Source organism: Xyrauchen texanus, chromosome 49 (assembly GCF_025860055.1).
Source record: "Xyrauchen texanus isolate HMW12.3.18 chromosome 49, RBS_HiC_50CHRs, whole genome shotgun sequence".
Lineage (NCBI taxonomy): Eukaryota > Metazoa > Chordata > Actinopteri > Cypriniformes > Catostomidae > Xyrauchen > Xyrauchen texanus.
The window spans coordinates 14470947-14497056 of NC_068324.1; the positions used below are offsets into that span (position 1 = coordinate 14470947).

Sequence of the window (26110 nt, forward strand, 5' to 3'; positions counted from 1 at the left end):
CTGTAAAGCCTTCAAACCTCAAGCTTTTAAAACTTTTTTTAAACTGTGAGGACAGGGTTTGCCAAAACCACCAAAATTGTGTCTTGACAAACTTTAACAATCTAGTTCATAATGCAACGTGTTTTATTCTCAGCATCACCAAATGCAGTGCTATAGCCACTTCTTCTTAAGCTAGTTTTCTCTTTTGAGTTAGGGTACAACATTGATTTGATTTTCTCCCAAATCACTAAAGAGCAAAAAATTAAAAACTACCACACTGCTTTCCTAAACACCTGTTTATCATTATTACAAATTTAAGTGCTTTGAAAAATTATTCGCCTCCATCCTGATTTCTTCTGTTTTTGTGTATTTTTCATACAGAATAGTTTTAGACCTTCAAATGAGATATAACATTAAACAAGGCAACCTGAGTAAACACAAAATACAGTTTTCAAATATATATATACACTACTGTTCAAAAGTTTGGGGTAACTTGACTGAAATGTTTCTCATGATCTTAAAAATCTTTTGATCTGAAGCCTTAAATGTTTGAAATTAGTTTTGTAGACAAAAACATAATTGTGCCAACATATTCATTTATTTCATTACAAAACTAAAATTTTATTTAAAAAAAAAAGTTTTTAAATTGGATGACTTGGACCAAAAAATTAAGAAAAGAAGAAAAGTGGCCAATAAGTGCCCAACATATAGATGAGAACATATAGATGAGAACTTAACAAGTATCCCAGGGTGATACCTCAAGAAGTTGTTTGAGAAAATGTCAAGAGTTCATATCTGCAAACTCTAGGCAAAGGGTGGCCACTTTGAAGATGCTAAAATATAGTATTTAATATAGTTTAGATTTTTTTTGTCACAACCTAATTCCCATATTTCCATTTCTATTATTCCATTGTTGTGATGACTAAAATGTAAATAAATAAATAAAATAAAAAGAAAGAATGAGTAAGTGACCCTAAACTTTTGAACAGTAGTGTATATTTTTTATTGAAGCAAAAAAGTTATTCATTGTCCCCTTAAACTTAACTGGTTATGCCACATTTAGAAGCAACAACTGCAGCCAAATGTTTCCGATAACTGGAGATCAGTCTTTCACAAAGCTGAGGTGGCATTTTGGCCCACTCATCTTTGCAAAACTGCTTTAGTTCAGCCACATAGGAGGGTTTAAGCATAAACTGCCCATTTATGGTCCTGCCACAGCATCTCAATTGGGTTTAAGTCAGGACTTGGACTAGCCCACACCAAAACTTGAATTTTCTATATATTTTGCATCTTTTTACTCCTATACTTTGGATCATTGTCTTGCTGCATAATCCAGTCGCGCTTGAGATTCAACTCAAGGACTGATGACTGGACATTCTCCTTTAGAATTTTCTGGTAGAGCGCATAATTCATGTTTTCTTCAATTATTGCAAGTCGCCCTGGCCCAGAAGCAGTAAAGCATCCCCACAAGTCCAACTACCACAATCATGCTTGACTGTAGGTATGATGGTCTTTTTGTGGAATTGTGTGTTTGATTTACAACAGATGTAATGGGACCCCTGTCTTCCAAACAGTTGCACAGAACATTCTCCCAAAAGGTTTGAGGATTATCAACATGTGTTTTGGGAAGGTGTTCTGGGAAGGTGCACAACTGTGCCAATTTTCTACATTAGGTTTGTCTAGTCCATCTGAACCCCATTATGAATGCAGTTTCTTAGATTTAGGGATTTAGTAACTAAAACTTTCTCACACAGGCCCAGTTGGTAGTGGATAACATTTTTGCTTCAGTAAATAACATTATCATTTAAAAAAAAATTGTGTTTACATTGTGTTAAAATTTGTGATTGCCTTTGTTTGATGTTATATTTTGTTTGAATTTCTTTTTAACAATTTAGTATACTATATACACAAAAACAGGTCAGGATGGGGGCAAATAAGTTTCCACAGCACTGTAGCTAATGAAATTCCCTATATATAAATACTATAACTCTTGCCACTATATCAGCACAATATCACTTTAAACTCCGTAGGGTCCTAGTGAGGGAGACTTTTACTTTTAAATGTGTGGCCTGGTTGCTAGGGTGGGTACAGTCACGTTGGGTAACCTCCTCGTGGTCACTATAATGTGGTTCTCGCTCTGGGTGGGGTTCATGGGGAGTTGTGCGTGGATGCTGCGGAGAATAGCGTGAAGCCTCCGCATGCACTAGGTCTCTCTGAGGTAACGCGCTCAACAAGCCATGTAATAAGATGCATGGATGAGGACGTGGAGGCAACTGAAATTCGTCCTCTGTCACCCGGATTGAGGCAAGTCACTATGCCAAACAACCTTCCGTTATTATCCATTTTCTTGCTGAAAAATAACATCTGATTTATAGCAAAGACATTTAAAAACACAGTATCTTGCCTCGAGTACTCCGTATCCAAGAAAGTATGTTAGTTAACAGCATGACCATACGCTGGCCAAGCATTCTGTGTGTTACAACTATTACAACACATGATAAAACCTCACTATTCCAGATAAATTCATGAGTTTTTGTCCCAACCAGTTGCAACCACAACAAGCAACAGGACATTTTGTCGGTCATGTTGAGTAGCCCCGTTCATGGTGAAATTAGCCCAAAATTCCACTCTACATAATAGTATATTAAACTTTTATGAATGAAACAATTGATTCTAAAAGTTCTAATTGGCTGTTATTGTGTCATGTCACACAGCATTTTCACTTTTAATGTGGACAGACAAACTGTATATCTCTGGAAACGTATCAAGTCACATCTGGTCAGAAACTGGTGTTATGGTGCGTTCATGTCATGTCGACATTATTGTAATTACAAGATTCCATCTAGCAAAAGGTGTTCAAAGAACTTCTGAACTTCTTAACCGTCAGGACGTAATGTAAAAAAAAGTAACAATATGGCATATAACAATGCCTATAATAATATAATACATATAAGTACCAATATGGCATGTAATATTTCACTTTTTAAAAAACACAAAAAAAATGTTGCCATAGAAAAAAAATACACTTTTAGTTATTTGGTACACCTACTTATTCATATGATTATCTAATCAGCCAATCGTATGGCAGCAGTGCAATGCATAAAGTCATAATACAGGTCAGGAGATTCAGTTAAATCAACCATCAGAATGGGGAAACATTTGATTTGACCGTGGCATGATCTTTGGTGCCAGATGGGCTGGTTTGAGTATATCTGTAACTGCTGATCTCTTGGGATTTTCCCTCACCACAGTCTCTAGAATTTACTCCAAATGGTGCCAAAAACAAAAAAAACTTGCAGTGAGCGGCAGTTCTGCAGATGGAAATGCCTTGTTGATGAGAGAGTTCAAGGAGAATGGTGAGACTGGTTAGAGCTGACAGAAAGGCTACGGTACCTCAGATAACAACTCTGTACAACTGTAGTGAGCAGAATAGCATCTCAGAATGCACAGCACTTTGAACCTTGAGGCAGATAGGCTACAACAGTAGAAGACCACATTGGACACTTTATTAGGACCATATTGTTCCTAAAAAAGTGCTCAGTGAGTGTACTTTTAAGGTCTGAGTATGTGTACAACACTGAGTAAAAAAAATGCAGAAATTCTGACACAACGTAATCACAGCATTAGGTTAATATCTATTGTGACTTGTTGATTGATCGATTGATTACAATGTCATAATCTGCTTGAATTTTGAATTGCTTGATTCTGAATAGTATTATTCCCAATTCAATCACAGACATTTCTGCTCACACTCGACTTACCAGGCAGGAAAATGAGTCATTCATGCGGTGTGTGAGCGTGTATTTCTGCAGGATGCGGAACAAGCTGGCGTGGTTGAAGTTGCAGGGCACGGCAGAGATGAGCTCCTCCACTCCCTGTCTCTGAGTCTTCTCAAGACCTGAGCCAGAAAAAAAAGTCAGTCAGACATTTGGCTCACACTAGCATTCTGGACTGTTTTTGTGCTTTGAATCCCATTCCCACCATGTGAGATGGCCAGTTAAAGCGATAGTTCACCTAAACATCATTTACTCAACCTAATTTGTTCCAAACCTGACTTTATTTCGTACACAAACACAAAAAGAGATGTTAAGCAGAATGTTAACCTCAGACACCATTTACTTTTATTGTAGAAATAATATGCAATTACTCAATGGTAACTGAAGTTAACATTCTACCTATCTCCTTTTGGGCTACATGAAATCATACAGGTTTGCATATTATGTATCACAACCACATTAAGAGATTGTAAATATACATTGAGATATACAGAACATACTGTATGTAATGTGTGAGTGTATATAAATATATATATTTATACAACAGTTAGTTCCGGTCTTCGAATCTGATTGGATGAGAGACGTTCTGTGAGCACTGATGGTCTCACACCATCAGCACTCTGACGCTTCACTGTGTGTATCACTCCGCTTGTGTTCATGTTCATGTCGTTCTAAACTAAAGTGTAAGAGCAGTGCAGATGTGTTAAGAGCTACTGTATGCGTGTCTCTTACACAGGTGTCCAGAGCGCTGTCTTTACTTTGACATTACAGTATGTTAGCCAGCAGGTTGTGGCAAAGATTTATGTGTGTAATTGGAGTCAGTTACATGACGTGAAGTGAATCCCGTCAGTCAGTGTTTACATACAACAATGCTCTGTGATCGCTTGTATTACTACTACACTAGTAAAGCTAGAAAATAGCTTTAAAAAGCTTTAAACTAACAACTTCAGCATTAAGGCTCATCACAGCTGAGAGACACAACAGACTGCTTAATTACAGAACTCAAGGTGCTTACCTCTTACTGGAGTTTCCACATTGGAGAGGAACAACTGTTCAAAATGGCAGAGACGATTGCGGTTTCTATAGTGAATGACTCTTGCGCACCAGCTACTGCGAAATAGGCAGAAATACCCCTGCTTGGACGCAATTTTTTCACTGAGAAAGCTGATCTTCAGAAAGCTGACAGCATCTCTGCTTGGTTGTGGCAACAGGTGATCGCGCACACTCCTCTCTCTCTCTCTCTCTCTCTCTCTCTCTCTCTCCCACACACATCCATCCTTGTTTATCCAATAACTTGGTAGAAACAGCCGTGATATGATTTCTTAAGGGATATTTTTGAATAATTAACGAAGGCTTGAATGCATCATTTGGTTTGAACCAGCAACGGCAGATTCAGGTCCGTCGCATAAGAAAGTAGTTTCATGAACAAATGCGTTTTTATGACCGTACTCAGTTTAAAAAAAAAAAATGAAATGTACTTGTTCATTGAACTGTTGTATATAATCATAATATCACACTCGTTGTTGTGCTATATGGCCCTAAATCAGCACTGCTGTGATTACCTATGGCACTCGGCCTGCGGCCGAATCACAACAGTGCTGATGTAGGGCCATATCACACTCATGTTCATGTGATATTGCTTAAATATACACACATACATACAGTATACTGAATATACATACATACAGTATACTGAATATACATACATACAGTATACTGAATATATATATATATATATATACACACACACACACTCACCTAAAGGATTATTAGGAACACCTGTTCAATTTCTCATTAATGCAATTATCTAAATCAACCAATCACATGGCAGTTGCTTCAATGTATTTAGGGGTGTGGTCCTGGTCAAGACAATCTCCTGAACTCCAAACTGAATGTCAGAATGGGAAAGAAAGATGATTTAAGCAATTTTGAGCGTGGCATGGTTGTTGGTGCCAGACGGGCCAGTCTGAGTATTTCACAATCTGCTCAGTTACTGGGATTTTCACGCACAACCATTTTTAGGGTTTACAAAGAATGGTGTGAAAAGGGAAAAACATCCAGTATGCGGCAGTCCTGTGGGCGAAAATGCCTTGTTGATGCTAGAGGTCAGAGGAGAATGGGCCGACTGATTCAAGCTGATAGAAGAGCAACTTTGCCTGAAATAACCACTTGTTACAACCGAGGTATGCAGCAAAGCATTTGTGAAGCCACAACACGCACAACCTTGAGGCGGATCGGCTACAACAGCAGAAGACCCCACCGGGTACCACTCATCTCCACTACAAATAGGAAAATGAGGCTACAATTTGCAAGAGCTCACCAAAATTGGACAGTTGAAGACTGGAAAAATGTTGCCTGGTCTGATGAGTCTCGATTTCTGTTGAGACATTCAGATGGCAGAGTCAGAATTTGGCGTAAACAGAATGAGAACATGGATCCATCATGCCTTTTTACCACTGTGCAGGCTGGTAGTGGTGGTGCAATGGTGTGGGGGATGTTTTCTTGGCACACTTTAGGCCCCTTAGTGCCAATTGGGCATCGTTTAAATGCCACGGCCTACCTGAGCATTGTTTCTGACCATGTCCATCCCTTTATGGCCACCATGTACCCATCCTCTGATGGCTACTTCCAGCAGGATAATGCACCATGTCGCAAAGCTCGAATCATTTCAAATTGGTTTCTTGAACATGACAATGAGTTTCACTGTACTAAAATGGCCCCCACAGTCACCAGATCTCAACCCAATAGAGCATCTTTGGGATGTGGTGGAACAAGAGCTTCGTGCCGTGGATGTGCATCCCACAAATCTCCATCAACTGCAAGATGCTATCCTATCAATATGGGCCAACATTTCTAAAGAATGCTTTCAGCACCTTTCACTCAGCTTTCAGAATCAATGCCACGTAGAATTAAGGCAGTTCTGAAGGCGAAAGGGGGTCAAACACAGTATTAGTATGGTGTTCCTAATAATCCTTTAGGTGAGTGTATATATATATATATATATATACACACACACATATATATATATATACACACACACATATATATACACACACACACACACACTCATTTACATACATTGTGTATTTTATAAATGCATAATTACACCAATATGCAATAATTTCTAAATTGATAGAAAGCCCAGAGTGTCTTGCTTAAAATAAAAGTACAAAGCCAAATTCTGAACATTTCATATCACCTAATATTTAAATTATGCTAACTGTTATAAAAACGAAGCAGAGAAGCGTGGTTCACACCTTGAGACGTGCTGCAAAAGACAGAAATCTGTGTTTGGTTACATAGACTCTATCTTCATACACAGCTCTAGTGTTTGTATTTCACCTCTTTTGGCCAAAGATACACTGTGAAACTCAGTTTTCCATATTTCAGCTGCAAACACTTCAAACTGGCAGCCACTCTAAAACATTATGGCTGTAAACTGCTGTAAAACATTAGCACTTTGTCCTGTACACACACACACACACACACACACACACATAAATATAAGCACAGAAGTCCACACACAAATTTACTCAAATGTAATTTCATTTGTCAGTTGAGCAGCAGTTGCATTCAAACTTGCATTCAGTCTTTGAAAATAAAAGGGCAGAATCAGCCAAAAACCATGGTTGCCCCTCAATTAGCTACTACTGGGTGAATATTCTGATCTTTACCCCATTAATCAAATAAAATTTGTGGAAAAATAATTTTAACAATAATATGTGACCTCGAAACACTTTTTTCAAAGCAATTTTTCGGTGACTTGAGACGACAATTGTGTCAGAAAAAAGTCGTTATTTGTTGAATGAGCCTCGACCTTAGATAAAAAGTAGCCCACCTCAGCGAAAGTGCTGTAATTAGGACTGATGTGTGCGTATGGTTGAGGATGCATGTTCGCCATCTGTCTCTCCTGAATGCATTCAGACTTTTGACACAAAGACCACACAGATGGGTGGAAATGATGGGGAAAATGAATACAGAAAAAAATAAAATAACCATACACCAACATGTTTGGCATGATGCAAAGAGGGCGCAGGGTCAGGGCGAGTCAGAGAAAGAGAAGAAAGAAAGAAAGACACTAGGCAGAAAAAGCAGGAGAAAGCACTAAAAGTGTGCCCAAGTTCATTTCCAGTCCTTTCACCACGGTTCTCACAAATGTCCTCAAAATGGGCTAATGGGGAGGTCCATGAAAAGCCTAACACTTGCTAGCGGCGTGTTGAGAGCCCACATATGCGGAGCGAGGGCCTTTACTTCACAAGGACCACAAAAGACCAAGGCTTTTGAGACACATCTCCTGACGCCTCCATGGCCAGCGGCACCTTCTTGGGACGAGCATTAGTGATTGCTTTTATTAACACTGCCATTTCTGGCATGCCAATGACTTTGTGGTCAGCTTGTATTGACCGAAAATAGCCCTATGTGTGCCTGGAAGCAGTGTGGGCATTTGTTAGTTCCCCCAAACCATTGCATGTTAGGTGAGCAGAAGTACAGTCCACCAATCAACTCGAGAAACACTCACTTTTCTTTTCTTTTGGGCCAAACAAAAGTGCCCAGCCTAGACTATCCATTGTCTGTCCCTTTAATTTGATGTAGGTCATTTTACATTTATTACCACAGAAGCATCATCTTTTTGGTGAAGATGGCAGGATCATAGAAAAGAGACAATAGGAGATATAGATTAACTGCGGTAATAAAGAGGAGTGAGGCATGGTATTGATCCAAGGGGTGCAAGTCTGACAGATCGGGTTTGACAGAAGCAGAACATTGATCCATGTCAACTTTAAGTTACAGCCATTATCCATGGACAAGTGGACGGAGTCAGTGTGGAGGGGAGGGGGTGTTGTCTTTAATCCTATCTGAAGGGGCCGGGAACACGCCTTGTGCTTCCCGGTCTGGGACAGGCAGCCAGGCCATCTCTCATTACTGTCTTCATGCCAGCAGTCACATCCATCTGACATACCCTGCCAAGGTGGATGAGAGCTTTATGACAGGTATCAACACAGTGTCGGGGGCAATATCACAGGTACAGCCCAGCGGGTCATTTCAAGTGAAACCAGCCCGACTCTGAAAGACTAATGAGCCAGGACAGGGGATCGGTGATCCATCGGGATACATGGCGCACATGTGCTTAAATATGAAACTAAACCCTTTGACAAAAACAGTGATCAGGCTTTAAGACCACTGAAGTCACTTTTGAGGGTAAAGCAGTAAGACAGCTTAGGATGTGTGTGTGAAGAATTCAAGCTTGCAGAAGGTCTCATGCGTGTACGTCAAGATCTGTGTGATTCAATCAATGACAGAAAGTTCAATGTCAGGCTTAATAACTCCATTGAATCACCAAAACGTGTTGGATTTAGTTAAGCTGCATCCAACCGATCTGGATATTTTGAGGTTTAGGTGAAATACTTTCTGTAATTTAATGACATTTTTGAAAGTGTATTTTTAATTCATGATAAAATCCAATGCATAAAAATGATTTCTAAACGAATGCAATAACTTTTAATTATCCAAATACCCAAGTTACTAGTAACTGCAATTATATTTTTCCCTTGCTTCTGAATATAACAGATTTGTATTTGTGTGTATATATATATATATATATATATATATATATATATATATATATATATATATATATATATATATATATAAACACATTTATATCGTTTACAGCAATGCCAATAAAGCCACTTTGAACTGAAACGTCTATATATCTCTATCTATTTATCTACATACACATATATATATTATTTTTATTCTATTTTAATTTTTTATTATCATCTGTCTTGTTGCTGTATTGTTTGTGCAGTGGAAGCTCCAATCAACAAGACAAATTCCTTGAATGTGTAAGCATACTTGGCAATAACGCTGATTCTGATTTGCACAGTAAGGAGATGAAGACATGGCTCGGTTTTAATGATCCAATAGGTACTTTTCATGTTTCTTGTCATAAAACTCGCCTTAATTAAATATAAACAGTGTCCGAAGTCAACACTTCCCAAGTGTTGTTAATGAAAATGGGCATTGCAGAGTAAAAAAAACGAAGTTACTCAGCAGTTGGCCTGTAAATTAATAAGGAACTTCAACATTACATGGTTAAGAGCAATAATTGCGGGCATAATTAATCAGTAAAACTTGTTACAACTTGCATGGCGGTTTCAAACAACTTTACCTTGGTGGAAAAATTCTGTTGCCTGATTGTTACTTTTTTCAGCCAGAACTCCATGTGCTGACACAAATGTGGGATGTACCTTGCATCAAGCCACCAAAATGCAAATATTAGGGGAAAAGTCACAAATCATTCTAAAATCTTGGCTATTTTTGTGCCAGGTGCAGTTTCACAGATAGATGGAGACTGTGGTGCACCAATGGACACAATGACCTGCATTGTCTGTCACATAAGCAGCTATATAATTTGATTGTTAAAGGGACAAACATTTATTTTATTAAAATAATGCAATTATTGAAGAATATATATGTTTACTGTACAGCCGTTAAATTTGATCAAATCACTCCTCACGATTGGTAGGTGTGACAACAACTTAATTTTTGGATCTCTGAACAACTTGTGCATTTTTCTTCAAATTCCAGACACATGAAAAAATGCATGACAATTATTGTACAGCATGAGAAAAAAATAAATAAATATATATATATATATATATATATATGTATATATATATATATATATATATATATATATTTTTTCTATATATATATATATTCTCTAGGGTATCTGTTAAGAAAAGTCAATGGTAGAGCTCGTAAGCATGGAGACCGTGAGTGAAGTGGAGTGTGCATTTGCACACGGCTGGGAAGACTGTGCATGTCTGAGGCTTTAGGAAGGCACATTGTGAACTTACAAAGGCCAGCTTTTATTTTTACAAATGCCATTAGTGCTCACAAAAAACATTAGGATCAGTGAAATGTTCCTTTACAGAGATTTGTCATAATGACATTATAAAGAAGACAAAGTGAGGGTGTTTTCCTAAGTAATCTAAAGCAAGTTATAATGTATTTTCCAAGAACCAAAATTAGTTTTGACAATGCAAATAATCTGTGTCCAAACATTGAAATACCATTCAAACTGCCAATAATTTGTATCTACATTATTACAATTATAAAGGACTACAAGTTTTATTAAAAATGTTCCCTAGCTCTCTGTTGGCAGCAGAGGAACTGTTCACAAAGAACTATGATAAACCTCATTCGTCTCACCTTGTTTGTTTGAAAGTGAGCAAATTGTAGCGTTTCAGTTTTGTAAAGGTTCCTTCTTTCACTCCACAGCAGTGTTTGGGTTATGTAAGCCCCCTGCTGACATTTGCTTAGACACTGTCTGTGCTGCAGCCCAATGGATCGATGTCTGGCCACCACAACCTTCGAGAGTCCATTCAGGAGGTGGCAGAAAAAGAGCCTACCCTCTCCAATCCTTTCGGAATTAATTTGGCAACCATTTTATTACCGTAGTAAAAACTTATTTTTGGTTAAAGCGCCAGCTTGGAAAAGACTATTCAAGGAGAACAAATTGGCCGTAGTTGATAAAAGGCCATATTCTCCAAGATGCTTAATTATTACAACCGTAGGAAGATATTATAACCTCTGATATGTTTAAAAGTGTCATTGTAATTTTAATAACAGAACACATATTTTAATAAAAAGATAACCTACTGAGCAAGGACACCGGTGCATCCTTTTGGGCATTCCCTCCTCTGCAGTTCTGCTGGTTCTGGGCAGGTGCTACTGGTTTGTAGGACTGTCCTGTGGCACGGTACATGGCCTGGACCCACAGGGCACGGTCCTGATCATCATTGCTGGCAAATACAACCAGATCGCCTTCTCTGACAGCACTGAAAAAGGCTCGACCTCCCTGAAGACCTGAAATTTTGGTTGCATATTAAAACATACCTACAATTCATTCAAGAACACTTCACTCAAAGACTTTCATGTAGGATGTTCATGTTTTTATAAATGCACTTTTATTCAGTTGTTAAATGTGAGTGCATCTAACAGTGCATTAAATGAATTGCAAATAGAAGGTTGCTGAACAGGTATATAAATTCCATATATTTATGAACAAGAAATGCACAAATGGACAAAACTGTTGTCCTTGTACAAAGAGAAGTGTTGTTTGCAGTGTAATACGTTTAAATTTTGTTGGCCAAAATGGCCAATTAATTGTTAGCGATTCATTGACAAAGCCATTTTCAGAAACAAGAGAGTGCTCTGCTCATGAGGTAAATACAGTCAGGATCATAGAATAATAGTCATTGGGAAAAATAAAAATAAAAATGTAATCCCATTATATATACACATATCAACGTTTACTATTAGCACACATGCATTATTTTAATTACTATTCAGTACTGAGCTAATAATGAATAATGTTCTAGGTGTTAACATATAATTTACACCATATTTCGTTCTTTTTAAAATGTAAAATCTTGTTTTAATCCATAATTCGTAACGTGTCATTCGCGCTAATGTGGGCGAAAATTCTCAATGGTTCTGACGGCATAATTATGAAGTAGTTATTTGCAAATAACTCTAAGCCCTTTGAATTTTCTTTTTAACCAGACTGAATTCCCCAAATTTACATGATGCTTTTTTAATTATTTATCTAAAATGTACAGGGAAACATTCGACTGTGTAACTGAATAATCTATTACCGATGGAGCGTGAGTGTACCTGGCTGCGGATCGGAGAAATCTACCGTGTATCCGTCCAACTGCATCAGTTCATGAGGCTCTGACTTCTTCTCCCGGTAACTGCACATTGCAAACGTGTACTGACTCACCTGCGACAAAACACACAAAATTACAGAGATTCCACTCAGACATTGTGTGAAGTCCAAAAGAAGGATATAAAATCGTTTGAATACCCAGTAATCTCTTAAATTATTGTTTCAAAGGCTACGCACACAGGTTACATTTTTTTTTAATTACCATTACATTCGAATGGAGAGTTACAATTCGACCATTGGCCTACCTGAACAAGTACAAAATATCTCCTCTTCCACCGTTTCCAAACTCTCTGGCCTAAGGCGTAAAGATACCTTGACAGAAAAAGAAGTGATGGTGAAAAGAGTGACATGGTCTAATCGAATCGACAGCGGAAACATTACCTATATTTAAGTGCTTTTTGCGCGTGGTGACAATTTTACTGGCATGAGGAAAAATCATGATAAATTATAATTACAAAATATCAGACTCCATTCATCAAGCAGCCTAATAAAACGACCAGAAGTTGGCTAGAGTTTAGTTGCCATGCTTTCATTTTTGCTATTTTTTATACTATTTTATGATTTCACAAATGCCTCATGTTCACTCACTGACGGAGGAAAAAAAAGCATCTAAAGATATTGATTAATCTCACATTCTCGGAAGTTTGACCAAAAGAAAGATGTGTGCAGAAATATGGGAGAGGTGAAATCAATTCTTCATAAATGGGCATTATAGCGACTGTGGTGGAAAAAACTCTAGTCAAGGTTGAGGGAGCTATGAGTGCATGGACGAAGGCCAATCTGGGTTAACATGTGGCAGAGGTGATCATCCATTTGTGAAAGTGATTTCGGCTCACAGTCCGACACCTTTCTGATGATACACATGATCCCATTTAGACAGTAACGTCATTTCGACTCACTGGGCGGGGGGAATAATAATAAACATCTAAAAGATACACAGTTGTCACACTCCATGCAATATGACAAACCCCAAACGCGCCCTACAATGGGCTACAAAGGACAGGTTCTTATATAGGCCTAATGGGAGCGTTGAACAGTAGTTTTGTCACGTCGCAAGAGAATGCCGTAATAATGGCGCTTTTTGGCTAATTCATTCGGGAATACAAGTATATATATAAACCCCTGTCCTAAATCACAATTTTCACAACTCGTGTTTTCTGAGATTTTTGTCTACTGAATATTCTTAAAATTGTCAAGTTTATTCGATAAATATCTGTTTAAGACTTAGGCCTATCCTGTTTGTATGAAAAATGTCACTGCTTGATTAAAATTCCTTTAATCCATCTCCTAATGAAGTGCTCACCAATAGATTTGTCACGACATATGATATTGCACTGTGAACATTTAAACGAACACAAGGCCGCAAATAGTCAAATGCAACAATATTTGGAGAACGCAATGAGAAAGTGTCATTGGAGATACGGTGCAGGTGGTTGTTATTACAAAGGTGGCAGTGCCCCCATGTGGTTAAATGGCAGCATTGCAGATCATAAAGCTTTAGTTTTTATTTAACATTGTATACAGCAACTAACACCAACTGATCTTTTACCCAATAAAAAACAAATCATGTATAATAAATTAATAATTTTTGAAATCACACTCAAACTTTTAATAGACAGTAGCTACAAATGGAACAGTCAAGAAAATGTTTCTCCTTTGCACACTCCTTGCATCTACAACGTTGTGTATTTCACTTTCAGCACTGGTAGTGAAAAATATTGCATGATAAGATACAAATCAATAAATCAGAAAAGCAATGCGTGGCTGTAACTGAAAGGTGATGTTAAGGGAGATTTTATGAGATAAATCCTTAACATGTAAAAGCCTTTAATGTGTGCCTTGACCCTGAAACGAAAAAGGGCAGAGCTGGTTTTACAGGGATACAAAAAGAAGTTGAAAGGAACATGGGGGAGAAAGAAAGAGTGAGAGAGAGAGAGAGAGAGAGAGAGACTGATCAGTCTGGAGCTGGCAGCACTCTCTCTCTCAGGGCCAAAGAGGGTCACTCCACAAAACTGAGTGGCTCCCAATTCTGCAGTCACTCCACTGATAAACAGATGGCTTCTTTTAATGGAGTGCACTCAACCTGAAAAACTCCCCACAAATCCCAGTCTTTCCCATACACGGTGACGGTCATCAGGTGTTTGTTTTTGTGTTTAATGTGTGTGTGTGTATATAATCAGACTAAATTTAAACTGAAATGATCTGATTCTGGTCTTGTGAAGGTCTCAAAAGCTGGCATAACTTTTTCAGTATGGATACAGTAGTTATCTTCCCCAAAGTTTACCCTCCTTCTGTATTGGTGTGCAGAAACCACCAAATTACCAATATTTTCCATTATCAACTGTATCTTTTGCACTTCTGTGTATCAGTTCACAACATCATAGCTATTGCACTTTTGCATAAAAAGCCTTTATAATGATATCTTTACCATATAATACAGTCTACAATTTCTTTGGTTTGAATCCGCAGGAATTAGTGCATAACTTTTCCACTAAAAGTGACTATATTAAAGGAATAGTTTGCCCTAAAATAAAAATTATCTCATTATATACTAAACCTCATGCCATCCCAGATGTGTATGACTTTCTTTATAAATCTCCACTTTTGACTAGCCCCAACAAGTAGGTGGCTGAATGTGAATTTACAGTAAAAAAGGGACTTAATATTGAACTGTTTCTTACCAACACCTATCTTATCACTTCAGAAGACATGGAATGTCTTATGGATTACTTTTATGCTGCATTTATGAGTTCTGGTCACAATTCATTAGAATTGTGAGCATTTCTTAGTAAACTAGTGTCTGTCTGTGCTCATAAGTGTGTATTTGTGAATGACTCTGTCTCTTTCAGAACTTCTTGTGGGGATTGCAGTCAGTAATTCCAGGCTGAAGAGGCTTCTGCCAATTAGTGCAGTGCTCTCAGGGAGCCTCTCTATAGAGGAATCATACAATTAGCAAGCTGATGGCACTGATATAACACTTGACCCCGCACCACTGAAGCTGAGACCCCAGCAGCTGGTCCTGCACATCTTCACTGGTGCTACTCGCTTTTGAGGATTATAGTATTTACTGACATACAGTAGAAAGATCAGTTGGATTTGTGAAGACTAGACTAGGAAAATGAAAGAACGGCACTAACATTTTACATTAATCTGTACTTATTAATTATGAAATAAGTTTAAAAAAAAAAGTTTGGGGAGTTCACAGAAAATAAGTAAAAAATAATGTAAATACTTGTCTTATATAAATGCTTGACTTTTAGGATAGACAAGAAAAATTTCCTGGGAGATTATGGATCAACTGGTGAGTAAGATGCAGACTCCAGTAGGTTCTGATAGACTTGGAGTTTGTTAAAAGTATGGAATTGCATTTTAAGGGAGCAAGTTTTACATGACAAATACCACCATCAGACCCTTGGTGGCACTGCAAGCATGCTTTTCCAAATGTTCCTTTATTCCTCTAAACGTGCTGCCAGTTAAATGGGTTTTGATTTTTTTTTTTTTTTATTACTGTCAAGACTAATAAATAATAATTATTATTATATATAAAAAAAAAAAAAAACAATCCAGACAGAAGCTAACATCAGGAAACAATAAAGATCAAAAATTCACTCAATATTTCTGAGCAACAACAGTAAGAGAACGTCCAAAAAAATTTGCTGATACAATAGATTTTGATACTATTTGCTGCACCTATGCGTTTAATTTAATAAGAAATCCTCCACAGTGTACCTTTAAATATATATACACTCACCAGCCACTTTATTAGGAACACCTGTACATCTAATTTTCATGTGATTATCTAATCAGCCAATCAAATGGGTAATGTGATCTCAGAATGGGGAAAATGTGATCTCAGTGATATAGGCCATGGCATGATTGTTTGTGCCAGATGGGTTGGTTTGAGTATTTCTGTAACTTCTGATCTCCTGGGATTTTCCTGCACAACATTCTCTAGAATTTACTCAGAATGGTGCCAAGAACAAAAAACATCCAGTTTTTTGTCAGTTCTTGTCCATGTCAGTTCTGTGGGTGAAAATGAATCTGACAGGAGGGTGACAGTAACCCAAATATACACACGTTACAACAGTTCTATGCAGAAAAGCATTTCTGAACATACAACACGTCGAACATTGAGGTGGATGGGCTACAGCAGCAGAAGACCCTTCCGGGTACCACTACTGTCAGCTTAGAACAGGAAACTGAGGCTTTAGTGGGCACAGGCTCACCAAACTGGACAGAAGACAATTGGAAAAACATCGCCTGGTCTGACAAATCTGGATTTCTGCTGAGGTACACAAAAGGTAGGCCCACTGCAGCCTCAGTTTTCTGTTCTTGGCTGACAGAAGTGGAACTCAACGTGGTCTTCTGCTGTTGTAGCCCTAAGGGTTTGATGGTATTCTTCTCACCACAATTGTTCAGTGCGGTTATCTGAGTTTCTGTAGTCTTTCTGTCCGCTCTAACCAGTCTGGTCATTCTCCGTTGATCTCTCTCTCATCAACAAGGTGTTTCCTTCCACAGAACTGCCGCTCGCTGGACGTTTTTTGTTCTTGGCTCCATTCTCTTTACAAGGTAGAGACTATTTTACATGAAAATCCCAGGAGATCAGCAGTTACAAAAATACTCAAACCAGACAGTCTGGCACCAACAATCATGACACAGTCTAAATCACTGAGATCCCTTTTTCCCCATTCTGATGGTTGATGTGAACATTAACTCAAGCTCCTGACCCTTATCAGCACAAATTAATTTGTACATTACACTGCTGCCACATGATTGGCTGATTAGAGTATCACATGAATAAGTAAATGTACAGCTGTACCTAATAAAGTGGCCGGCAAGTGTATATGGATCATTCTAAATCATGGAGATAAATGGAATGAGCATCATTAAAGACGTACCCACTATGCTTCATGTTGGGAGGCTTGTCCATGCGGACTGCCAGTTTAATTTTCAGGTCTACATCTTGGCTGTTCTTAGGAACCACCATCTTGTGCATCTCTGCTGTTTTGGGTCCATTTGTGGTGGGATGAAGAACCACCTGGAGAGAATGAGAAAAAAGAAAAAAGGGAAACACATGATTAGTACTGATACACCTGGATGAGCATCTGGAAAAATGGGTGTGAAGGGGGAGATGGGAGATGATGTACAAGAGAGAGAGAGGCAGGGCCATAACCAATGTTTAAAAACTATTCAGGTCTGGGGTCCAGGGTGGTACAAATTTTTCAAAGTAATTTTGTTATTAATTTGACTATATACAGTATTTACATTTACATTTATGCATTTGGCAGACGCTTTTATACAAAGCGACTTACAGTGCACTTATTACAGGGACAATCCCCCCAGAGCACCCTGGAGTTAAGTGCCTTGCTCAAGGACACAATGGTGGTGGGTGTGGGGATCGAACCAGCGACCTTCTGATTAACAGTTATTACTCCTATTTTGTGCAAAAGTCTTAGGCAAATAAGATGTTTCACAAAAAAATGTGGCTAAAGATGGTTATTTATTTCTTCAGCATTAGTGTTTCAAAAGGAAATATAAATGTTAGACTCCCACGCATTACTTTTGCAAATAGAAAATATTAGAATAGAAGAACAGGGAGCCCTACAACAGATAGCATGCCTCCACAAAGCCCCCCCACACTGAACATCGTGTCAGTCTGAGATTACAGAAAGAGACAGAAGCAGTTGAGACAGCCTAAATAGATAGAAGAACTGTGTGAATTCTCCAAGGTTGAAACATCCCATCTGCCAACAACCAAGAAAAACTGTGTCCAGGTGTACCTATGATAATTGGTGCTGTTTTGAAGGCAAAGGTGGTCAAACCGAAAATTTATTTAGCTTTTTTATGTTTACTACACCTTGTATGACAGTGATAAATGAAAACTTTTTATGAAATTATTTTTGAAGACATCCACACTATGCAACATTTTTCACAAGTGCCTAAAGCTTTTGCACAGTATCAAATCAAATCACTTTGTCACACTTCCATGTACACAAGTGCAACAGTAGGTGAAAGTCTTGTGTGCAGTTTCGATCAACATAGCAGTCATGACAGTGACGAGACATATACCAATTTACAATAAACAACTTATTTACACAAAACAATAATAATATACAATGTACAGTAAACAATACACATGATATAGAATGCACATACAATAAAAATAAAAAGTATTTAAAATATATATATATATATAAGTAGTTGTATTGAGGAGAATATAATTATGACAGTCCAGTGTGAGATAATAGAGTAATAAAGTGCAGTGCTGATATATTGATCGTGAGAGATCAAGTGTTAAAAAGTCTGATTGCTTGGGGGAAGAAGCTGTCATGTAGTCGGCTGGTGCGGGTCCTGATGCTGCGATACCGCCTGCCTGATGGTAGCAGTGAGAGCAGCCCATGACTCGGGTGGCTGGAATCTCTGATGATCCTCTGAGCTTTTTTCACACACTGCCTGTTATATATGTCCTGGAGGGAGGGAAGCTCACCTCCGATGATGTTTCTGGCAGTTCGCACCACCCTTTTCAGGTCTTTGTGGTTGTGGGCTATTGCGGTACCAGGCAGTGATGCAGCCAGTCAGGATGCTCTCTACAGTACTAGTGTAGAACCGTGTGAGGATGTGGTGGTTCATTCCAGACTTCCTCAGCCGTCTCAGGAAGAAGAGGCGCTGGTGAGCCTTCTCCACAACGGCCTCAGTGTGGATGGACAATGTGAGTTCCTCAGTAATGTGGACACAGAGGAACTTGAAGCTGCTGACTCTCTCCACCGAAGCTTCATTAATGGTGATGGGGCTGTGTTCTCTGTCTTACAAAAAATGTCAGTAAAAACACCAACCAGTTGGTTTGCGTATATGTACTTGTTTTTTATTATTTAAACTAATATGAGTGTTCCTTAAATTCAACACAAATGTATACATTACTTCCTCTTATGACAAATGATTCGGAGGAAAAAATACTTAATTGAAGACACAGTGTGAAGGATCTTTTGCTATACATTTTCATCATGATTCAGGATTCACCTATTGGCTTTCTCATGTTATGAATCAAAGTGTCCCTTGTACAGTATATACAGTGTACTGTATATATGTACAGTATACAGCATAAAAGTGTACACTCTCTCTGAAACCTAACAAATTCGTCTCTTTCTCTTTACAAATAAGACATATTTGGTGTTCATCTATAATGTAATGTTGAATTAACTCTGGTTGATCAGACACTAATGAAACATGTCAAAACTAAACAAGAAAAAAATGCCCCTGTTGCAAAAATGAGTACAACTTCCTTAAAAGTTACAATATAAAACTGACAATGTTTTCTGGTGCTAGTCACACTCAATTAGGCAAAGTTGGTTAAAGTGTAAAAGTTTTACATATCCCACTGAATCACTCTTAGACACGATGCTGACAACAAATGTATCATATTGGAGAGAATTGTCAAGTAAATTAAGAAAATGATTTAATTGCACAAAAGGGGACAATGGTACAAGAGTATTAGCAAGTCCCTGTTAATGAGTCAAAGGACAGTTGCAAAAGTGATGCATAAATTCGAAAAGGATGGACTTGTGACAAGATTGCTGAAATGTTTAGACCATCGCTGTAAGCTTTCACCTCATGATGAGTGATTTTTGCTAAGAATTGCCAAACACGTGCCTCAAAGCTGGCAAACGCTGAGGGAAGCCAAACTGGAGTGACCGTTTCCTCTCACACAGTAAGACACACTCTGCAAAGAAGTGGAATGCATGGTGTCATCCACTCAGGAAGGCACTACTGAAGCCAAAGCTTTTTGGATCTGATGGAATCCAAAATGCATGGCGTCAAACAGGAGTACACTGGGAAGTGTATGGTACCCACAGTGATGTGTAGTGGTGGTAAAGTTCTTATGTGGGGATTTATGAGTGCTGAAGGTGTGGGAGAATTGCACTTCATCAATGGCATCATGATTCCACAGATGTTCAGCAAAATCATAAAAGAGAAGATACAACCCTTTCTGCCCACCCTGAGCGGTCGGTCATTTTTAACCATGACAATGAACCTAAACATTATTCCAAATTCACTGCTGCATTCCTATGGATAAACAAGATAATATGTCACCCAACCTCAACCCTATTTGAGCCCCTATGGGGTCGAGCTCACTCCCCATTAAAATTCGGAGTACTCATATATCGGAGTTCATCCTCCCAGAGTGGAAGAGGACAGACATGACAATATGTTATGAACTTGTAAACTTGATGTCAACAAGAGTCTAGCTTGTAAATTTTAGCCTTCATTGTAGAGTCGGGCCTTGGCGGTTGAGAGCAATATTTAAAAGTTATGGAGGACTGTCTAAGTACTAAAATATTCCACACAATTTGAATTTTATCAAGGGTGTACTCATTTTTGCAACTCATTAATAAAGCAAAGCTGCCTAATTTAATTACTTTACAGATATTGTTATTGGCAAGGTGCAGCACAAGAGGGCAAAGGGGCAGTCACCAATATGTGCACATCCCTGGTAATGAGCTACTGTTTTTTGAATGTTACTTACAGATAATGATGATCAGAGTTTTTGTTTTACTGAATGCTGAGTGCTGCCAGCAATAATCTGTCCACTGTCTACACGTGTCTTTGATTACAGTCAGTTTAAGTCCAGACGATGCAAAGTATTGGGTGGCATTCACGACTCTTTCACACACACAACGCTAAGGGCAGCCCTTCTAAAGAAAAACTGATAAATACACAAAAAATAAACATATAGGTATATAGAGACACTTCAGTCACGACACTGCTAATGTGCATCCCAAGCTCAGTTATGTGCTTCAATATAACCTGAGTGCTTCAGATGTGCGTAGCATAAATGTACTGTGAGTGTGCGACATAGTTCATGGCATCCAACAGTTTTTTCTTCTGTTTACTAACTGTTCATTAACCAGTTTGAGACAGATAAACCTTTGGACTATGCATAATTAGGGCAGGGTGATAAAACGATATCAATATTTATCGCGATAAAAACATTTGACGATATTGGCGATAAGTTTTTGAGTAATTTTCGATATTTAGCCTGTGATCCACATCTAGACATGCGTGTCGCTAAAAATACCAGCAGTTTGGCTTTCTTGTCGTATGTTTCGACTGGCGCGTAGTAGGGCTGCACAATATATCGTTTCAGCATCGACATCGCGATGTGCGCATCCGCGATAGTCACATCGCAGAACGTGCGATGTAATAAGATAAACATAGTCTACAATTTTTTTTTTACAAATGGAAATCTAGCATTATATCTGTCTGATATTACGTAATTTACTCAGATTTACGGATTCATAGATACACAGAATTTATTATCATTTAAAAAAAATAAAAATATTCATTGCTGCACGTTGTTGACGTGCAGGCTCTGCTTGCGCCAAAAGAAATGGAGGATTTCGTTGCAAAATGTAATGCATTGTCAGTTATATGGAAATATTTTTTCTACAGACAGGATGATGTTGACCAAAAACAGGTACTTTGTTGAGATTGTCTTGCAATTGTTGCCACAACACAAGGAAACACGACCAATTTGTTTGATCATTTAAGTCAGCGCGACAAATCTTTGTATGTCGAGTGCAAAGCCAGCTCTAAATGCCGTCCAAAGCAAAAAACTATTTCAGATGCCTTTGCCAGTTTTACACCATACGAGAAAGTTTCCAAATTTTTTTTTATTAAAATCACAGATTCAGTAACATGCATTATTAATATCATAACATGTTAGATCATTGACTTTAGGGTGAATTGATAGAGGAGTATTACATGAATACATTTGAACCATGGTGAATTAAACAGTGTATTAATTATTATAATAAAATAATCTACCCAAAATAAGTCAAAAAGTAAAAAGTCATTTTCAGTTTCTTTTCCATGAAGATGCAGTTCCCTACAAAATCACCCCAATCATTCTAGAATAATTAATTCTTCTCAAATAGAGCTATTCATGTCATCTTTTTCATATCGCAATATATATAGCAGAAAAACAAAATATCGCTATGTCAGTTTTTTTCCAATATCGTGCAGCCCTAGGGCGAAGTGAGCGATCGCTTTAAATTCCTTCCTATGGAAGCCGAGGGTCAAGCTCGCGAGGTGGATTGTAAAATTGACAGCAGCGCGGGGCAAGCGGTTCCCTAATGTTGGGAGTGGCTTTGTGCAGATTTCTTCTACGTCAGTGGAAACGCAGCCTCAGAATATATGGAATTGCTATTGCCCCCGCTACGCAGGTCACCGCGTTCCGGATCCGGACCCCAGATTGATTCGATCTTGACTGCAAGACAAAACAACAACGCCGGTTATCATATCTGATCTTTCTGCACTGTATTCTTGAATATTTTTCTCTAGCACTGAAACACGCTTCACTGATGCCCTGTCCCGGTCCGCACCCGCATCCTCTTTTCCCCACATGTGAGTAAACATGAGGTGCTTGTTTCCAGAGCACCTTTAGACCATAAAATTTTTTTCTTTCTAAATTTAGTTTTATTTTTTATCATCTCTGACAAGGATGAAAGACAAAACAATTACTAGTTTGTAGACTAGTCTTTCTCACTTTATTGAAAATAGAAAAATGGTCTATTCAGACTTTTACATTTTCAAAGGTTTCTCTCTGTAGATACCCCTGAACCCCCATACAGTATCATTCCACGGTCTTAAGGGCTCTTGGATATTTGTATGTAAAGAAATATACAAATAATTTTTATGTGAAAAAAAAAAAAAAAACACACATATATATATATATATATATATATATATATATATATATATATATATATATATATATACTGTCATTATAATTCAAAATGAACAGATCATCTTATAACATTCATTAGTAATATTTTCATAGAAGATCCATCACTCCAACACAGTGTCTGGGACCCTAATGCAGTTTTGTAAAGACTATTTAGACTTTTTAGGATTTTGTTTTCTCTTCTTTTTTTGGAAATTAAAAAAAATTCATGACACTGAAGACTGCAGTAATGATGCTGAAAATTCAGCTTTGATCACAAATTGCATTTTACAATATATTCAAATAGAAAACTGTTCTTCTAAATTGTAAAAAGAGTTCACAATATCAATGTTTTTACTGTATTTTGGATCAAATAAATGCAGTCTTGGTGAGCAGAAGAGACTTCTTTTAAATGGTATTGTAGGTCTAAAATTAAGTAAAGTCTTTACATAAAGAAAATATATAGTCAGATTACTTCTTTTAACTTAAAACTTGATTTTGATCATTAAGTCTCCTCACATTCATTCTCTATCCCTCATTGATAGGCCCAGGGGAGGGTCTTTGTCTCTCATGTGTGAATTACAATGAATATTCATGATCATTCACGCCTCCTCGCATATTACCTTTCAACACTAAAATCGTCTTACAAAAGTTAAATTTCTATATTGTTTTGTGTGAATGAGTGATCAGGATGGTTTTCAAATAATTTTGTAGCAAAAACTCTAGGCTACGAGATCCAGTTCTCAAAAGTCTTGTGGACACATGTTTAGTATGTGTTATATGACCTTATTTCAGTGAAAATTTTAGTTTTTTCAAAAACCATGCATAAACGTTATTTTCTCAAAAACACAAACCTGTACATACATGTTGCTCACATATTATTGTAGCCCAGTTTGTGCTGAATACAGTGTAATCAGACTTTAGCCATTAATATGTTTTTAAGCAACTGAAAGCACAAATGTCAAGGCATGTCAAAACTTCTCCAGGGCCCAAAATACCCTCAGACCCCAGAGGGTTAAAGTTTGCAACAAAAAGATCAACAACTCACAGCCCTTGCCCACAAGCAATGCTCCTCTAAAGCGCATACTCGTAGTTCTAGCAGTGGTGAACTCTCAGGGCCAGCAAAGCTTTCTCTGTTTGTTTAAAAGCCTAAAAAAATAAATAATTTACTCTCTTTATTTGTCTGTATTTTTTATCACATTCACACTCTCTCGATTTTGTCCATTTGCAGACTTCTTTAGGGCTTCTTCAAACTTTGTCTTTTAGATATGTCCCTGCCGAGACCTTCTAATGGGCCTTGAGTTATGCAATCACATATTTAGTGCTGTATGTACGTAATTTAAGAGCGAAGAGTGCGAGAGAAGAGCAATATTCTGCTGAATATATTAAACACGGAGGGATTCTTTTCAATCATTTTATGCCATGCTGACTTCAAATTGGTCTGAAATCTGGCTGACTAGTCCTCAGGTGTACGCAATGCCCCGACTAGCAAGAGCGGAGCAGCTAACAGCCAATCTCATACATATTTTTGGTAAAAAAAAAAAAAAAAAATTTAAAAAAATAAGACATTCAGCAATTCTTTCTCCATGTTGTTTGTTGACATTGTAAAGAATAAACACTGCTGTCACTCCCATTGTGCATGGACTTGAGCGAGAACAAATTTCCGGATGGTAACTACAGTTGGGCAGGAGAATGACTTTGCAAGTGATGCACCTAATCAATGCAATTAGTTCTATTAAGTAACCACATAATACAAGAAACTGTGAGTCTTTAAATGTGTCCAAGGCAACGAGCTAGTCTTGTAGTGTGCATTTAGCATTAGATTGAAAAACAGAGACAGAAAAGGAGAGAATGAGAGAGAGAGAGATAGAGAGAGAGAGAGAGAGAGAGAGAGAGAGAGAGAGAGGGAGTTAAAGACAGGAGGTAATCGATGGAGGAGGAACAGTCTGTTTGGTGAGAGTCTCTAATGGCGAGTCTCCATCTGTTACTCTGGGAGCGTGAGCCCTAATGACTAGAGATTTCCACGCTTGGAGCTCACTTCCAATAGCATGCACATATACACATGTGCACAAACATAACGGTTCACATACCGTCTGCAGAAAAAAATCTGCCCCCAATATCAGCGAACAATTAAGCACAATGTTCAATTCAAACACAATGGCAGCTTTAAATAAACCTTGGATTTCTTACCCTGCCCAGCTCTTTGTCCTCCAGAGCTAGTACTCCTGTGCTTTCAGTGAAGAGTTTGACTTTGACCGCAGGAAGGGGATGTGAGGTGGTGAAGTCTCCTTGTGTGCCCCACCTGTGTGAGAAGAAAAAAAAATCAGCAGCCACAATGGGGGACATACATTTATATTCTTCACTTAACTAGATTTGCAAATAAATGAATCTCTACCAAATATATATTTTTCTTTCTTGGTCACATAAATGTGGCACAATCAAGTGTTTACAGTTATCAGCATTTGTAAAATAGTACATCAGTTTTTATATTTTTTCAATCCAGTGCCTATACTTTTTTTGATATGTAGTGACTTTAAATATACAATGAAAAACAACAAACTTAATTGATTATGAATCTGTGGCAAATATGATCTGTTCTAGTTTGCTATATTGAAATATCCTACAGTAAAACATACACAGTATATTCTTAAAGTCCATAATCAAAATATAGTCTTGACTCAAGCTAGGCTTGACTGTACCAGCAAGGATCAACTCTACAAGCAAGGCCTGGCTTTACAAGAAAGACTCTGCAAGCAAGCCCTGACTCCACCGGCAAGGCCCAAATCTACAATGAAGGTTCAAATTTACAAGCTAGGCTTGACTATACCAGCAAGGCTCAAATATAACATCAAGGCCCGACTCTTCAAGCTAGACTTGATTCTACAGTCAAATTTA

The 26110-nt window shown here is 37.9% G+C and overlaps 1 protein-coding gene across 3 annotated transcripts in view; it reads right to left on the reverse strand.

Moving 5' to 3' along the window:
* Window positions 1-26110, reverse strand: part of LOC127640107 (calcium-dependent secretion activator 2-like) — a 216752-nt gene that overhangs the window by 75562 nt on the left and 115080 nt on the right. For all 3 annotated transcript variants that reach the window (XM_052122508.1, XM_052122507.1, XM_052122509.1), the window contains exons 7-12: window positions 25406-25517; window positions 17394-17533; window positions 12741-12807; window positions 12441-12549; window positions 11424-11630; window positions 3741-3877 (exon numbers count right to left, since the gene is read on the reverse strand). In XM_052122508.1, coding sequence (XP_051978468.1) covers window positions 3741-3877; window positions 11424-11630; window positions 12441-12549; window positions 12741-12807; window positions 17394-17533; window positions 25406-25517 — 772 coding nt within the window. The remainder of the gene's footprint in view (window positions 1-3740; window positions 3878-11423; window positions 11631-12440; window positions 12550-12740; window positions 12808-17393; window positions 17534-25405; window positions 25518-26110) is intronic.